This window comes from Hibiscus syriacus, unplaced genomic scaffold (assembly GCF_006381635.1).
Source record: "Hibiscus syriacus cultivar Baekdansim isolate YM2019G1 unplaced genomic scaffold, ASM638163v2 tig00001478_pilon, whole genome shotgun sequence".
Taxonomy (NCBI): domain Eukaryota; kingdom Viridiplantae; phylum Streptophyta; class Magnoliopsida; order Malvales; family Malvaceae; genus Hibiscus; species Hibiscus syriacus.
The window spans coordinates 1847514-1866257 of record NW_024061874.1 but is presented as its reverse complement, the minus strand read 5'-3'; the positions used below and the strand labels follow the sequence as shown (position 1 = coordinate 1866257).

The 18744-nt window shown below is 36.3% G+C and overlaps 1 protein-coding gene across 1 annotated transcript in view; it reads right to left on the bottom strand.

Moving 5' to 3' along the window:
• Positions 1–18744, bottom strand: part of LOC120127296 — a 70519-nt gene that overhangs the window by 15229 nt on the left and 36546 nt on the right. The window contains 18 exon segments of the mRNA XM_039145234.1: positions 216–270; positions 582–788; positions 890–1156; positions 1257–1431; positions 1553–1716; positions 1874–2029; positions 2235–2553; positions 2662–3366; positions 4133–4217; positions 4332–4630; positions 7117–7220; positions 15474–15689; positions 16370–16687; positions 16883–17239; positions 17410–17685; positions 18096–18239; positions 18314–18325; positions 18327–18423. Coding sequence (XP_039001165.1) covers positions 216–270; positions 582–788; positions 890–1156; positions 1257–1431; positions 1553–1716; positions 1874–2029; positions 2235–2553; positions 2662–3366; positions 4133–4217; positions 4332–4630; positions 7117–7220; positions 15474–15689; positions 16370–16687; positions 16883–17239; positions 17410–17685; positions 18096–18239; positions 18314–18325; positions 18327–18423 — 3956 coding nt within the window.

The following is an 18744-nucleotide window of genomic DNA, read 5'->3' as shown; positions in this document are numbered from 1 at the left end:
ATCATACAAATTAATATGCCTACGTAAATAGTGTTCTTGTTACCAAAAGATGCATGAAATTAAAAGCAACGAACATCAACTCATAAAAATATTAGATGCACACAGATTTAGCATCTTAAGCAACAAAAAACAGGTGGAAAAAACCCTTTAAAATATCTAGTTTTTTTTACGTGAATTCCCACTTTAAATCAAGTGGATGCACCAATAAAACATACCTTTGCCAGCTTTTGCTGAAAGATTTGTTACCTCCACCTCCAATTTAGCAACTCCCTGTGACAGTAGATGCAGAAATACCTTAGCAATTGGGAAATTAACAGATACTGCTTACTCGCCCTTGCATTACAGAACAACTTCACAGATTTAACTTAATTGTGTTTATTATAATATGATATTTTATTATAATGGAATATTGTACTACACTTAATTAACTTGCACCTTAATTCCAGAGAAATAAGAATAGATTAACAATTTTTACTGATCCACAAAGAAAACCATGCCTCCTTTTAACAGTAAAGAAGTAAAAACTAAAGATATAGAAGAATAAAATTGAAAAAAAAAAAATTGTTGAATACACAACAGACCCTATGAGGAACATCAAATATGAATATTTCATTCCACTTAGCAAAGCCTTTGTTTTGGTTCTCGATGTCTGAAACTAAGGGCTTCACACATTTTGTCCGTGCACTCTGAGGGAATAACTTTTGCTGATCTGTTGCTTGACTATCAATGACAAGCCGCAAAGCACAAAAGAAGTTATGGCTATTACCATCATTGATTAAAGTTAAATCCTGCCAAATAATACCAAGTCATATTTCTGTTTGGAAGATATTAGAATGCAAAGAATAAAAGAAGGGAACATATGTAGCAAAAGCTTCAATCGTAATAGAACCTTAGCAAAAAGAATCTTCACAGCAACAGAATAGCGCGGTTCCCTAGATTCCTCTGCAACATTTAACCTGTCCGAGAACCTTGGAGGTGGAACCCAAACCGAAGCAGTGTCACCATGATGAAGTTGATCAACCACATTTGAATCTTGCTCAATCTTTTTCAGGAACAGATCATCCCCAAGCTTATTCTCTACTGTCAAAGTTTGTAAGTCCTCTTCATCCAGGGCAGAAAAGGCTAGATCTTCATGTCCAGAATGAGCACAAGCCTCCTGAGAAAGAAACTAGTCAGATGTTTGAAAGAACATACAGAAGTATAGAAATCAGCTCAGCATCTTCTTAACCAAAATCTAGGTGCAAATTCCAGTTGACCTCAATCAGTTTGTTTGTTTTTTGTTCAAGCTCTAACTGTCGTCTCCATGAAAGAATGGTCCCCACTAAAGTTTCAAGATTTGCTGCACTGATATTTATATTCACAATATTGGTGGCAGCAATCCGCATCCACTTCCCAAGTCTTGATGTCACATTGGTATCATATGTTTCAAACCTTGAAAAAGAAACGATTAATAATAACTACACTGGACATCAGACTCATTAAAAGCTTGTGCACTTTTCCCGCTCTCTTTTCTCAGTAGGACAATAATAACTAAAATGAGGTAGAAACTAACTTGAATATGCCATCAAATGGCTCCACCAAGGGCTCCCATGCTTCCAGCTGCGTATTAAAGGTTGAAGCAGCAATAGATGCAATGAGAACTGCATTCATAGCCTCCAGTCGGCCTTGTGTTGCCAACTTGATATTAGCAATAGCAATGTCAAACAACGGTGTCATCTGAAAAGGTACAAATTTATCATAAACAGAAGGCAATATCTTTTTTTAATGTAAAAATAGCAGAGGGAATTCATTAGAAAGGCAATCACAACAAAGATTACGACACAGAAGGCAATATCATGTCAAGAGGACCAGGTCATTATTTTAGAGAACATACCATTCCATGTAGGTTGTCTAAAACAGTTAGAGAGAAGTATTTTAGTTTAATCTCAGCAGTAACATTTTCCCGTGTCATTGGCTTCACAAAATCACCAATAGTGTAAGCCAACTGTGTTGGCTTCTTTGTATCAGAGCAAGCAAGAAAAGTACAAGCCTGCAGAGAAACAGGAAGCGAAAAATATATTATTTTCCTTTTTCCTTCCAATAAAAACTCAGACAACAGAGAACCATAGACTAAGATTCCATCAGATCATACTTTTTAATCGACATTGTTTCATATTTAAAAAAATGATCGTATCTTAGAGAACTAAAACCAAATGTAATAATCATGGACCGAGTTTATTGAGCATTCTATTAACCTGATTTTCAACTTTCCAAATGCTCCAGCACTGGTGTGCCTTTGAGCTTGAAGATCTTAAAATTGGCACTTCAAGGATGTTGGCAGGGTTAACAAGATCCATCCTTGGGCAACGCAAAGAATCCACACACGGGGTTTCATCTGTTCTGGAAACAACACACCCCAAAGAAGCATAACCGGGGGGAGCAATTGGGTACCAGAAGAAAACTTCATCAAGATTTTTCCCTCTAATTTGGGCTATTTTTACAAATTTCACTGGCTTTGAAGAGATTTCTGGATCATCAGACTTAAAAATGATACTCTGAGCAGGTGGTTCTAAGCTGGAAAGGGAAAAATACAATACAGAATGTTAACAGAAAATCATAAAAAGATCAAACGATACCTAAGAGTTTGAAAGAAAAAAACATTCCAAGACAAAAAGAACCAACCCTTCAACAATGCAATCACCCACTATGGCATAACCACAATGCGAAACAGGCCGCCAAATTGATAGCGGCCTACGAAGTTCATTGCCTATGTCCCACCACATTCTCTCAAAGTGAGGGGTTGACACGTAACAACTACTTGCTTTTGAAATTGACCTGAGAATGTTCCAACCAGATGAACTAGCACTCTGGTCACATGTTTGCTGACTAGCATGATTATTACCCACAGCTAACCCAGGAACATATTCCTTGAGAGACGCATAGGACCAAAATGAATTCCATAGTAGAAGATGACTCAGGTCAGAACTTATTTTTTTGGAAGGGCATGTGGTTGAAGAATCGGCATAAAATGATCCAATAACATTGTCCAAACGCCAAATGCTAAATCCAGAAGCAAAATGCTGATTGGATGGTGCAATCAGCATGCATTCTGAATAAGTTGCAGATGTTACAAGGTCAGAGCGCAGGCAATATACAGCATCGTTTGGGGGCGGATGCTTCCCTATATTTGCTACACAACCCATTGAAGTATAACCCGGGGGTGGGATGGGAATCCAAAGGAAACAGTCACTGTCAACATCAGAAATGTTATCTGCTACTGATCCAAAGACGAGAGAAAGAGAGCCAATAAGATCAAAACCCACTGGCTTCCGCACACGGCCATATGTATTACTTACTGCTAGTACTGCCTGTGAAGGAGGAATTGGCCTGGAGAACAACAGAACGAAAAGCATGTTAATAGTAAAAGATTGAGATATTGATTAACGAAAAAAAGTAAATATTGCAGATACAGAAATAATCACATGAAAACACCAATTGCATTTAGAAAAAGGTAGAAAATATTTGGAACAAAGTGCACAAGTAAAAAAGACTCAAAGACTAAATTAGTAAAAAAAAAATTAAAAAGAAAAAGAGTCATCGGAAACTGACGAGCATTTTCATCTTAAAATATCAAAAGAATAATAAATACTCTCTTCAAAGACACCTTCCTAGTTTCACTTCCTAGTCAGAACCTATCTTGGCCAAAAACCGTTTCCCTAGGTCCAGAAATGAACAAAAAAAACCACAAAGACAGATATTCAGCCTAAAAACAAACTGAAAAAGTCCATTAAAACCCAACTCATACTCAGAAAAATGCCCATACATCAGTCCCACAAAGATAGGAATCAACAGCATAAGACCAGGACTCTATTTTAATTTAAATATATGCCATTGATGATAACCAAGATTACTATCTGAAAGAGATTCTAGTTTGGAAGAAAAAAGAGACGGAGAACCATAAACCTCAGATTCTCTGACCATAAATGTAACATGGAAAATCAACTTTTACCTAGATGTCACACTATCTCCCAATATAACATAGTTTGTTGGAGCTCGTGGCCTCCAACAAACTTTTACTATCTGAAAGAGATTCTAGTTTGGAAGAAAAGAGAGACGGGGAACCATAAATGTAACATGGAAAATCAACTTTTACCTAGATGTCACACAATCTCCCAATATAACATAGTCTGTTGGAGCTCGTGGCCTCCAAATAGTAAGATTGTTATGAGATCCATTTTCTGCAGACAGAATAAAACAAGGTGGAAAGAAAACCCAAAAAATTAAAATAAAATAAAAAAGAGAAAGAGAAAGCATCATACTTCTTCAAATGAATTGGAAAAACAAAACAAAACCTTTAGGTGACACCCAAATTCTGTCAAAATTGATGCAGGGAGCCAGAGGAATAGCATTTCCAAACTGTAATGCTGCAGTTGCTTGGTTCAATAGGTTAAGTATAAGAGAAATTGCACCACCTAATGAAAGATGAATACAAATATCGGTTAACATCAGAGACATGTTCGTTTTGTCTTTAATGGAAGTATATCCCCCATAAATATCCAGTGGATCCAGAATGGTAAGGCCAGAACCAGCCTCCACAGTAAGATCCTTCACTAGAGCACGGATCCAGGTATCCTTTTCCTTTGATGCAAACCTGTTCATAAGATAAATACACAAAAGAAAATACATTTGTATTATTCTCACCAAAACCTTGATTTACATTAAAATACCAAAAGGATATTATTCAAAAACCATATATGATAAAAAAAACATGAACATTTGGAAAATGTAAAGGGGAAAAAAGAAAAGAGGGGACAGTGTGAGAGAATGCTGACTAAAATAGAGACAACAAAAAGTAATACATAGAAGTTTCAAAACATTCACGTCAATAACACCTATCATTGGTCAGGTATATGAATAGTTTTTGCACAAGGTATTATTCACAACTGGAAATGTTAAGTTCTGTAAAGAAAAAAGTTCTAGTGTAGTACTGTTAGTTATAGTTACTTTTCTTTCAAGTTAGCATAGACTCAAACTGAAAGCAGGGTCTTCTTAGCTTAATAAATATGCTATTTATGTGCAACAAACTATACTTGCCAAAAAATATCAATGAAAAGAGTGAAAACATCAATTCGTACTGGTTTGTTTCACATATTAATATTCCTTGAAAGGAAATTGATACATAGTACATACTGTCAGAAAAATTCGTGTAGTAATAGTAGTAATCCTATTTTGTTTAGAAGTCTTTTAGGATAAGAAAGATAAGTAATAGGAGTATTCATAATCTAGATAGAAGTTTATATTTATTAGAAAAGTCCTATAGAAGTAAGATTCACAATCAATATAGAAGTTTATATCTATTAGAAAAGTCCTATTAGAAGTAGGCAACTCAATCTATTTAAACTATGGTAATCTCCTACTTCAATTATCAGATTTTTTGTTATTGCATTAAGTCTTTATTCTTCCTTTCTCTCTCGATCTATTCTCTTAGATTTTTTTTTTTTTGATAGGAATAGAAGGCCTCATTAAAAACCTCCCTCATAGATAGCCCTTTCCTAACAGAAAGGATCCACTTTTGGAGGGAGGAAAAGAGTGCCTCGTTTTATTGTTGAACCAAAATTACATAAAACTTAACAATTACACCAGAAATCCTGACATAATACTTAATAACTCCACCAACTTGAAAAACCTACTAACTGTGAAGGAAAATAACAAGCATCTATAGTCTTACAATCAACCAATCCCCATCTTTGCTAAACTATCTGCCTCCACATTACAAGCCCTTGGAATCAACCTAATTAACACCACCTTTTCAGAGAAGAGTGAGAATTTCTTTAACTAGAGGCAATAAGAACACAGGTGCCAAAGCCGAAAAGTGAACCCACTCCACTGCTGACTTGCAATCACTCTCAACAATCAATCTAGAGACAGAAAACCATCGTGATGCCAAAAAGATTTCAATTCCATAAGAATACCTCCAACCGAGTCACTTAACCTTACAGCTCCATCAATGTTCATCTTCAAAAAATCAACAGGGGGTGGTAGCCAGCAAAGCACAGAGCTATCCTTTGATTCAGAAACCGAAATTCCATCTGCAAGTGAAGGATCCCCAATGAGCAGATCCTCCTGTATAGGAATTTTGGGATACTTGGCTTTAAACCACTTAGATAACCTAAATCTTACAATGAAAAACAGAGAAAGCCTATCAAGAGATAATCCTTCAAACACAATCTCATTTCTTGCTTTCCAAATAGACCAAAAAATGACTCCCGGGATAAACTTCCAAATCAATGAATTCACCCTCAAATTCCCCCACGAGATAAGTAAAGAAGGAGGGTCCTTTGGTAAAACTACATATAAATCCCAAAAACTTACTACTTTATTCCATAATTCCCAAACTACATTACATGTAATAAACAAAAGTTGCACTGATTCCTCATGCTTCTTACAAAATGTACAAATGATATCTTCCCCTAGGGACATTCCTCTGTTAACCAACTCCACTTTTACTGTCACTTTCTAATGGGCTAACTGCCAAAGAAAGGCTTCAACCCTTGGTGGGGACAGTCCCAACCACACCCCCGTTAACCACAGATCATTGTTCCCAACTTCCTTCCCGAGCGCATTCCTGCAAGATTTGATCGAGAATAATCCATCCCCACTAGCTGACCACGAGAGACTATCCTCTACAGAATCTGAAATTTTTATATCCTTAGATTTCAGCACATACAAACATAAGATAAATTAGATTGCATGGATCCACACAAGGGTAAGTCAAGACATGCATACATATATAATGGTATAGTCATATACACACCCTTACCTACCAATCTGATGTCGTAGACACACATATGTTAAGAGAAAGAGAGAAAAGCAAATCTTCTGTGATTTAGATCATTTTGCAACAATATACCAAATCTTCACTACAAACATCTTTAATGTAAATTTTCTTTCAAATTCAGACCAAATAAAATGGGCGCTACAGCTTTATCTTTCTTCTACCAGTTTTTCATACTTAACAGCAGGAAAAAAAATTCCTTTTGAGAAACCATCTATTGCTTCTTATCACACACCAGCAAAATGAAAATAACTATGAGAAGATACCAATTATATAGAAGCAAGATTTAATGATACTCTTACATGAAGTTCAAATCCATTTTTGCACGCAAAAGCTTTTCACCATAAGATGAATCATCCAAGTAAGACTTGGTACCATCAAAGAACATAAACTCCGAAGAAACAACCTAACCACAAAGTAATGTTAATCAGATATCGTCATATCAGAAAAATGAAATTTCAGAAATGATGAGGATGGATCACAATTAACCAAGTAATGTAATCAGATCAAAAACATCATCAAAGAAAAACATACAATTCAACTATAAATGTATTCCAAAATGTCGAACCAACGAATCAACACTTGTACATATGTATTTGTCAACTAATTGATCATACTTAAGCAAACATAATGCACGAATCATTCTGTTGAGAACTCTAGCAACAAGGAGAATTAAGAAAGTTATTAGATAAAGCTCAAAGTGAAGGCTAGCTACACAACTAGTCCGTACCTAAGTTACTCAAACTCGGCTAGAGTGTCGGACACGGGTATGATGAGATTTTCTAAGTTTTTCTATATATTTTGAGGACCTTTGGAGGTCATATCCCCTTATTCAAGTGTCAGACACAAGTAATTGATGAGAATGTAGAGTCTGAGCAACATAGGTCCATACTGCCACTCTGCCATAAACGGATACTTCCAGAAATAGAAACACGTTGACATTTGGTAAACTCAGTTCCATAAACAAAAGCAGGCAAGGAGCTCTCTGTAAACCACTGCTACTTTTTTGAGGAAGTGCGGTGTACAACATTGTTAAGATTAGCACATTCACACTCTGAAGCAACAGCTAAAGAAGTTCAAGATTAGCACAAACAAGGAAGTTCAAGATTAGCACAAACAATCATATGTTGATACTTTTATGTGCGTACTTTCGAAATGCGTGCGATAGGTAGAGAGAGAATTAGAGAAAATTCGAAAAAGTCCATTGCTTCCGTTGAGGAATGGATTGTGTTCATTGATAATCTTAGTAAGAGAGCTTCAAGACGTGTGTTAAGGGATTATTTTAGTCCTTTTGGTCAAATTCTGAGAATTTTTATTCTACGATTTTTAGAGAAATCAAATTATAAGTCCTCGACGTTTGCTTTTGTTCAATTTGTTGATGAGGAAAGTAGGAAGAAAGCAATCCAGTTTGTGAATGGGAAGTGGTTTGATGGGAGAAGAATTTCTGTAGGGGTTGCTAAGTATCAGAAAGATAAGAGAAGGGAAGAGGATGTGGGGAAGAGGGTGGTGGAGATCAAGTCAGGGGGAAGGGATACTTCAATAATTGGGAGGAAGGTTGTGTCTTTGAGAAGCTTGAGAGATGGAAGATCATATAAGGAGGTTGTAAATTCTAAATTTATTATGAGAAGAGATCCAAGGTCAGGGGGTAACTTGGAGGGTATTAAACAGAATGCTCCTAGTATGAGAAACATCTGGGATATGCATATTCCATCAGACAACTGGGATTGGGTGAAACGATCATTAACAGGGATAATGAAACCTCCTTTTGACCATGTTTCATTAAAGGAAGCTTTGGAGATGGAGGGGGTGGAGGTTCAGGTTACGAGATGGGGTTACGTATAGAATGCATGCATCATTACTTTCAATTCAGTTGAGGAGTTTTCTAGTGTATGGATGAATAAGAAGAAAGAGTTGTTCTTATGCTTAGACTGGTTGGCACCAGTATTGAACAAAGATGGAGTTTCGGCGGCCCTTTGTCAGATAGAGTTGAATGGATTGCCTCTATTATGTTGGAATGAGTCATTCTTGAAAAAACTCTCTGGGAAGTGGGGTGAGTTTTTAAGTTTTGATGAGGAATCAAGGACAAGATCAGACATGTCGTCGGCGACAGTTCTCCTCAGGGTGGAAAGTCCTTATGATATCCCTGATAAGGTGATGATTGGCTCGTATGGTAGATCCTTCAAAGTTATGATTTCAATGGGTTCTGTTTTGAATAAACCAAAAGAAACGGGGAGGAAGAAGGGGGAGAAAAATTCAAAAAAACAGAACACTGGTTATGTCTTGTCTAAGGAGGAGGTTGGTAGATGCCATACTATGGCAACAGATGGTGAAGAATTCTCAGATGATGGGAGGCTTAAAGTCCTATCTTGGTTAAATAATGGGCAGAACAGTGGAGTTAATGGAGTCTGCGGGGGACAAGTCTAATTGAGTAAGTCAACAACGGGTAACTCTAATTATGGGCTGCCAGGTTTCTTGGAAAACAGGACTAACCAGATGGGAAGTCATGTGGGCTTGGGATTGAGGGAAACAAGTGACCAGGTTGACTTTGTTCAATCAGAGGATAATGAGGTAGTTGTTTCACCAATTAGGAATTTGATTCCTAGTGGGCCTGCATATAATATAAAATGGGTTGGCGATAAGTTTATTTTACAGCCCAATCTCTTCTCTAAAAATTCTATGCTTGTTGCTGTCAAGGGGGAGACTGGGGTGGTCAAGGATAATACTCACGGGGAGATGGAAGTGGTTCTAAGGAAACAGGGTGTTGAATTGGAAAAAGTTCAGTCTGCTGGCTCGAGAAGTCTGGTGGGGGATCATGTATGCAGTTTTCATAATCATAATTCTGCAGAGGGGCAAATTATTAAATGATCAATCGGATGGATTAAAGAAGATGAAGATGGTTATGGAGGATGACCAGAGTTGTCATAATGAGGGAAGCTTCTCAAGTATGAGTGTAAGAATCATGAGTAATATGAATCAAGAGGGAATTATTGTAGAAATCAGAGTAATTCTCTGTAATTTCTTATACTTTTCAATATGACAGATTACATATTTATATACAAAAGCTCTCTCTAAAGTAGAAAACTCTAAGAAAGGAAAAATAATAATCCTAGGATATGAACCCTTAAAATAAGGGATTGTAGAAATAATTTACAATATCATATCTCTATAGGAATGGTAACAAATCATATCTCTATAGGAATGGTAACAAATCATCTCTATAGGAATGGTAACAAATCATCTCTATAATTCCTACACTCCCCCTCAAGCTGGAGAATATACATTGTATAATCCCAGCTTTAATAGGAATTTATTGAAAACAGGCTTTGGCAAAGCCTTAGTAAGAATGTCTGCAACTTGTTCTTGTGAAGGAATGTATGAAAGTGTGGCTGCCTTTTTGTTAACTTAATCAGCAATAAAATGCCTATCAATCTCAACATGCTTTGTCCGATCATGTTGAACTGGGTTCTTGGCAATTTGAATAGCAGATTGATTATCACACAAAACTTCAAAGTGATCCTCTTGATTAGTGACAAGTTCTTTCAGTAGTTTAAGTAGCCAAATTCCTTCGCATATTCCCAATGCTAGTGCTCTAAATTCAGCTTCAGCGCTACTTGAAACGACAGATTATTTCTTACTTCTCCAAGTTGTAAGGTTTCCCCAAACAAAGGTGAGTAGCCACTAGTGGATCTCCTTTCAGTAAGGTCTACGGCCCAACTAGAATCTGTAAAGATCTTAACAGTTCTGTCTTGTGTCTTCTTAAACATTAAACCGTGTCCTGGAATTTTCTTCAAGTACTTGAGAATTCTATTTGCTGCTGCCATATGCTCTTCAGTAGGATTAGTCATGTGTTGACTTATCACATTTACAGGAAATGCTATATCTGGCCTTGTCAAGGATAAATAAATTAGTTTCCCAACTAATCTTTGAAATTTCTCTTTGTCTACCAAGGACCCATCTTCTTTGTTAAATTTCAAGCTTGCCTCTATTGGTGTATCAACAAGAAAACCAGTTTCTTTGAGTAAATCAAGTACATATTTTCTTTGGTTGATCACAAGTCCTTCTTTTGACCTTGCCACCTCCATTCCTAGGAAATACCTTAGCTTTCCCAAGTCCTTGGTTTCGAATTCCTTATTTAACAACTTCTTCAAATTGCAAATCTCTTCTTCATCATCTCCGGTGAGAATTATGTCGTCCACGTACACAATAAGGATAGCTTTTTTATTTGTAGAAGTTACCTTGATGAAAAGAGTATGATCGACGAGGGATTGCTTGTAGCCGTTTTTTAGGATGACTTTAGTGAACCTCTCGAACCAAGCTCTGGGTGATTGTTTTAACCCGTATAGAGACTTGTTGAGCTTGCACACCTTGTTACTTCCTTCAACAGACTTTAAGCCAGGTGGCAACTTCATATAGACTTCTTCTTCTAGCTTGCCATTAAGAAAAGCGTTTTTTACATCAAGTTGGTGTAATTTCCAATCGCAATTTACAGCCAAACTTAGGAGTACTCGAACAGTATTCAGCTTCACCACAGGTGCAAAAGTTTCTGTGAAATCTATCCCATATGTTTGTGTAAAGCCTCTGGCCACTAGTCTCGCTTTGTATCGTTGGATGCTACCATTTGAGTTATACTTTACAGTAAAGATCCATTTACAGCCAACAGCCTTTTTTCCTTGAGGAAGGTCTGTAACAATCCAAGTAGCATTTTTCTCCAGTGCATAAATTTCCTCTTCAACAGCCCTTTTCCATTTTGAATCCTTTAGAGCTTCAGCTATGCTTGTGGGAACCTGTTCTTTATCCAAGTTTGTTGTAAATGCTTGAAAAGACGACATCAATGAATTATAACAGCAAATTTTTCAATAGGATGCTTGGTGCACTGTCTAACCCCTTTTCTAATAGCAATAAGAAAGTCATCTAGAGTAGGGGAAGTGGACTTATTGATTTCTTCTTCTATTTCGGCAGCTGGACCCAAATCCAATTCTCGGCAAGCATCAGATTGCAAAACAGCCTCAGGAATATGTTTTCTTTTCCTTGTATAAAAACGGAGCTGTTTGATTGGTGTTGTTTGTGGAATATTTTGAATGGGAGTAGGTGTATTTTCAGGAAGGGTATTTAAAGTGGGTATGGGTGAAGTAGTGATAGGTACTACCGGTGGATCAATGGGAGTAGTTACATGTGACAAATCTGTAGGTAAGGACAAAATGGTGGCAATTTTGAAGGTTGAGAATGAAGAGTAGGAGGAGATAGCTGATGTGGCTGAAAATCCTTCCATGTAGAGTAGGAGGAGATAGCTGATGTGGCTGAAAATCCTTCCATGTCTCCCCTGAATTTCAACCTGAGTGAAATAAGGATCCTGCTCATAAAATATTATATCCATAGTGGTAAAAAATCGTTTTGAAGGAGGATGATAGCATTTATAACCCTTCTTAAGTGAAGAATACCCAACCAGTATACACTTTAATGATTTGGGATCTAACTTGGACTTATTAGGAGCAATGTTTTGGATAAAAACAGTACAACCAAATATTTTAAGTGGAAGAATGGATGAGATAGGTTTAAAATGGGGAAAGTATTGCAAAAATATAGATTGAGGTGTTTGAAATTGTAAAACCTTACTAGGCATTCGATTTATTAAATATGTGACAGTTAATAAGGCTTCCCCCCACAAATATTTTGGAACATTAGTGGTAAATAGAAGAGAACGAGTAACTTCAAGGAGGTGTCTATTTTTTCTTTCGGCAATACCGTTTTGTTGTGGGGTGTCAATACAAGAACTAATCTGAACTATGCCTTTTTCCCTGAAAAATGCACCCAAAGACTTAGCAAAAAAATCACTGACATTATCAGATTTAAAGAGCTGAATTTTAGACCTAAATTGAGTGAGAACCATGTTATAAAATTGGGTAAAAACACCTGCAGTTTCAGATTTATCTTTTAGCAAATAAGTCCAAGTTATCCTACTGTGATCATCAATGAAAGTGATAAACCACTTACAATTATCAGCATTCTTCACCCGAGGACCCCAAATATCACTGTGGATCAAAGCAGAAGGGTGAGAAGGCTTATATGTAGAAGGAGAATAAGTTGATTTAGTGTGTTTGGTAAGAGAGCAAACTTTGCAAGAAAAAGAATTTGGCCTTTTATGAATGAATAGAGCAGGAAAAACTTTTGCAAGATAGTGAAAACTAGGATGACCTAAATGATAGTGCCATAACATAACATTATCAACTATTTCTAAAGCGATGAAAGATTTTGAGATTTCGGTTTTAGTAAAGGCGGGAAGAATGTAGGGACCATTCTGCAAGCTGGCCTTACCAATCATCTTCTTCGAGTTCAGTGCCTGCAAAGTACAATCAATATCATTAAAAATTGCAGAGCAGTGCAAGTCGGTGGAAAGTTTACTAACGGAAACGAGATTGCAAGCCAGATTTGGTACGAAGAGGACATTTTTAAGTACAATCTGGTCATTGAGAATAACAGTGTCATGTCCTTCTATTTTGCACAGAGAACCATCAGCCGTTTTGACAGCTTTACCAAAGTTTGGAAAAAAATTGCAAAACAAATCCTTATTACCAGTCATATGATCCGTAGCACCAGAATCGAGGATCCAATTAGGGGACGACTAGGAGGAGAAAAAAACTGTAGCATGAGGTTTACCTTCTGGTTCTTTCATGGCCAGATTACCTTCTGATTGAGCAGCAGAACCAGAAAAATTTTATGGATTTTAAGTGATCTCCGGAGTAGGAGAAGTTGTGGACATCATCTAGGTTGGAAAGAAACCGTAACCTAAGCTGATACCATGTAGAAATCAGAGTAATTCTCTGTAATTTCTTATACTTTTCAATATGACAGATTACATATTTATATACAAAAGCTCTCTCTCAAGTAGGAAACTCTAAGAAAGGAAAAATAATAATCCTAGGATATGATCCCTTAAAATAAGAGATTGTAGAAATCTATTTACAAAATCATCTCTCTCTATAGGAATGGTAACAAATCATATCTCTATAGGAATGGTAACAAATCATCTCTATAATTCCTATAATTACATCATGTCTTATTAGGGAAGGTCAGATTATAGCAAAGAAAGATCACCTGGTTCTAACTAACAATCAGGTTAAGTGCATTTCTCGATCAAAAAGTCTTGATAATCAGAGAATGCTGAGAATTGCTCCACATCGTTCAAGAAGTGTGTGCTCGGATAGTGAAGTGGTTGTCAATTTTTTTGATAGAGTTTATAGAAGGGTTGTTAGAAGCATGGTAAGGGATTCGTTGGAACAAGTTAGGGAGACTTCACAATCTTCCCAATCTTCTGTTAAAGCTAAGAAGGGAAACAATTTTTATGTGCATTATGTCATAACTATGAGGAAACAATTCAACATATTTTTATTGGTTGCTCGGCTGCAGCGGAGTTGTGGAATAGATTCTTAAGGGTTTTGGAATATTTCTTCAGTTATGCCCCAAGACCCTTCTTCCCTACTTTGTTCTTGGTCTTATCTTAGGGAGTACTCTACCATCTGGAAATTTATCCCTGGTGTAGTTCTCTGGTCTTTATGGAAAGCTAGGAATTCGGTAGTGTTTGAAAAATGGAAATTTGACAGTTCTTCTCTGTTCTTCATTTCCAGATTTAGGCTCACTAAATGGTTTTTAGCTAAATTTCCCTATGCTAATATTCAGGCTGATTTACTAATAGGTGATCCATCGCTTGCAGACAGAATCACTACTAAATTGTTTAAGAAGAAGAAGGTTAATTGTTGGTCTCCGCCCCCTTATGATTTTTTTAAATTCAATGTTGATGGAGCAGTGACAGGTGATGGGATGAAGGGTGGAATTGGGGGAGTTTTGAAAGATTCGAATAGCTCTACTTTAACCACTTTCTCTAATGCCGTGGGACCTGGTCCTCCTATGTTTGCTGAGCTAAAAGCTATTAAACAAGGAATTGATATATTACTTTCATCGGATTGGGCATTGAAGGGTAGACTTATCATGGAGAGTGATTGTAAAAAGTTGTGGATTGGATTTTGATGCCTTTTTCTGCCCCAAAGTTTTTTAGTTCTTTGGTTGAGGAAATTGGGGCCTTTGTATCTGCTAGAGGTATTATCATTAATTGGATTCCTAGGAGTTGTAATTGGGAAGCAGACAAACTAGCTAAGGAAGGGATTGGTTGAAGTATACAGGGGTATTGTTGTATTGTTATGTAGTTTATTAAGGGATGTTTATTATGTAAGTTGTATCTTATGTAATTATGGTTTATTAATAAGATGAGGCACCCTTTTCCTCCTTCCGCTAGTTGCCTCTTTTATGAGGCTTTTAATGAGGGAGGTTTTTAATGAGGCTTCCTATTCCTATCAAAAAAAAAAATCATATGCTGATACATTACAAAAAGTTTAAGATCAAGGCTCATTTATTTAATTATTGAATTTAAAGAAAAGAAAACTGGTATAAAACTAAAAAAAAAGGATCATAGAATACATTGTTTTAAAAGAGGGGCACGGGTGGTAAGGACATGCTTGCAGCAGAGTGGAACTAGAGTTCTGATCAGGAAAACATGAATGCTAACAATATAGGATTTAATGTGAGAAGCCAACAACTATAGGTTTTTCCTTTAACACTCCATCAAGGATTATTTAAAATACACAGATTTTTAAGGAATTACACTGACCTGAGCTTCAAAAGTGAAACTCTGCACAGCATTCTGGTTATCTTGTAAATCTGAAGAAGCTTTTGAAGTGTTTATTAAATCCATATTTTCTGCTTTCTTCTTGTCTCCATCGGAACTTATATTATCCATCAACAATATGTCAACATCATCTTCTGGTGAGACTGAATAGCTGCTATCATTGCTCAAGTATGTATGCTTTCTCAAAAGCGAACCATTCTGATGAAGAAGTTTTCAAAAATAGAAAGGTAAAATGGTGAAAAAGATATCATTTACAATCAAGATGCTGTTAAACTACAGATAATTCTAAAGAAAATTGCATATGACAGCAAGTCTCAATCATGACCATCAAGTACCCAAGTAGAAGAAACATCACGTATAAATATAGAGTATGACAGCATTCAATAAATAACGCAACCATAAGACAAAAGAAATAAGAATCTCTATTTATATGGGGAATATTGTTCTACATTACAACAATTCAAGAACAGCATGTTCTTGAAGTCAAACCATATTTCCAGAATGTAAAATTCATCAATTTCATACTTTAGAGGCATATCAAGCAAATAAGAAAATGAGAAATGATGGCAAAGACCACTTTGTCAATGCCCATAAATATTCTGATCTAACAGGATTAGAACATAAAATGGAACTATTACTACTCTAGTGTGATCATTTAGGATTAGTTGTGAAATGCAAAGAACTTTATTCATAATCATTATGTGGTTGCTTATTTTCTATGATGATAACAAAAGCAATACAAAGCAGACAAACAAACAAACACTTACACCCAGAAATATTTCCAGTTAATGTCTCTAACAATTCTCATTAGCATCTTATTTATGCAAAGCAGCTAAATGACATCTAATTAAAACATAAAAGATTAGAAGCACAAATACCTCGATTTTCACGTTGACAAATCGCAACCTCTTACCACATCCAATAATCACAATAGGACGAAAACTTGTAGAATGAGACTCCTTTGCATCATTCTCTTCACTTAAAATGATTGTTTTTCCACAACCATCATATGTATACTCATCAATACCAAGGGTATCCGCAACCAGCTGTCTACTGGGTGACAAGTGCACAACATCTTCATCCTGTTTATAAATACTATCATAAAGCACGATGCTATCGGTCTTATTTATCGGATCATTCTTTGGGTCCAGTGTTTCTTCCCTTCCAGTTATTGCCCCCAGTGTCGGCACAAAAAACTCACCCAAAGCAAGAAGGAAATCTGGCACAACAAGGGTATCCGCAACCAGCTGTCTACTGGTGACAAGTGCACAACATCTTCATCCTGTTTTATAAATACTATCATAAAGCACGATGCTATCGGTCTTATTTATCGGATCATTCTTTGGGTCCAGTGTTTCTTCCCTTCCAGTTATTGCCCCCAGTGTCGGCACAAAAAACTCACCCAAAGCAAGAAGGAAATCTGGCACAACAAGTACTCGAGGCTGCTGAACTCGAAGAACAATTGATTGGGAGGACAATCGTGATCTGTAATCCATCAAGAACATTGTTGAAATTGATACATCATCAAACCAGCTTCAGAATTCACTCTGCTAGTGCTCTCTTGTTCAGAAGTGTGGAAAGGTCCCAATGGAAGCTTGTTTGGAAGTATCAGCAGAAGATCCAAGCATGAGTCGCATTTCAGGCTTCGTATTAGAGCAGATATCCAGAACAGAAAAAGTAGGTATTGTCACATACAAATCTGTTTCTGATAATGAAGTCATTCGGTATGATACCCAAAGGCCTTCTAGCTAGAAAAAAGAAAGATTACTCGTAAGTGAATTAAAATATCCAATTAAGGCTATTGGTTTTTTCCTTGATTACAAACAATACATGCTTAGCCAAGAGCACAACACAAGAAAACAAAATATCTAGCCTCAAAAAGAAACAATAACAATAATTAGTAAATATTAATACTCACAGCTATACGAGCTAAAGGTGATTCCTCATGAATGCCGTTACACAACTCTAACAATGCATAATCAACTTCAACTGCCACAATAGTTACACTACGTGATAGAATCATTTGACTATTCATGTTGACCTTTTCAACCAGTAGCTGCAGTGTATCTTCAGAACCAGATTTGCCGCCACGGAAACTTGGAGGGAGGCTTGGGGCTTCATTCAAATTCATAGTTGTACAATTCAGAACAACATCATATTCTTTATCAGACATTACACCGTGCAAGAAACCCACCTGCAAAGAATAACATCAAAAGGAATTAACAGAAGAATTATACTGTAAAAAGGAATCACTAGCAAGGTACTCCAATCCAATAAACTAGGATTCATCAAACGAGATCAACATACAGTATGAACTTAAGAAATTAATCTAAATAATATAAAGAGTTTAAAATCAAGAAAAAGAGAGCAAGGGAAATACACCCTGATATATGACAAGATATAATGCAAAAACATTTTGGCATAATGTAGCCTCCATTAGTTCAAAGCTGGCTGCCAGATATGGTCATCACAGTTTTCAGTGTGAAAGAGAAATTAACCCGTATGCACACAATATTACCAAGTACATCAATCTAACAAAATGAAGTAGCCACTAAAATACTTTGACAATTGTAGAACACCAAAGAATTCAAGTTCAACGATTACCTTAACTTCCAAAGAAAATGTTGGGACTTTTCTAAAGACATCCCTCAAACTCCGTCTAACATAAACATTGAGTCCTCTACCTTCACGAATCAAAGGTTTACCAATACAACCATCAATTCCTACATACATGTTTACCCCAAGAATCTGCACATTTAACACAAATTTAACCGTAGCTTAATACTCAAACCTGTGACACTGTATAAACATAAGGAATATACCTCAGCATGAAGAAATATCAAGATGAACAGCTGAAGGGTCTTCTTCAGGATATCCATGCCAAGTTATTTCATTTGTGACCTTTAACAAACCCACATCAAGTTGAATGAAGCTGCAAGCAGAAAATATATCACTAATATTCACACTATTAAGAAATAAAAAAGCTTGGAAAGTTCATTTTCTAAATAAAAATAGTCTTCTATTCAAGTGTTAGCTTAGAAGTCCTATATGTACATTCTTAGGCATAAAACTAAATTAAGGCTACATAGGATGGAAGCAAGGCAGTCGGTTTTCAGAATATTCAGGCTCGGTGTGTTGCTTATCATTTTACTTATCCCAAATAAAAAGTTTCTGAAGAATAAGTAGAGAGAAAAGGAACACATGAAAGGTCTGATGACATTAAAACTTAGACTAAAAAAGAAATAGAAACAAA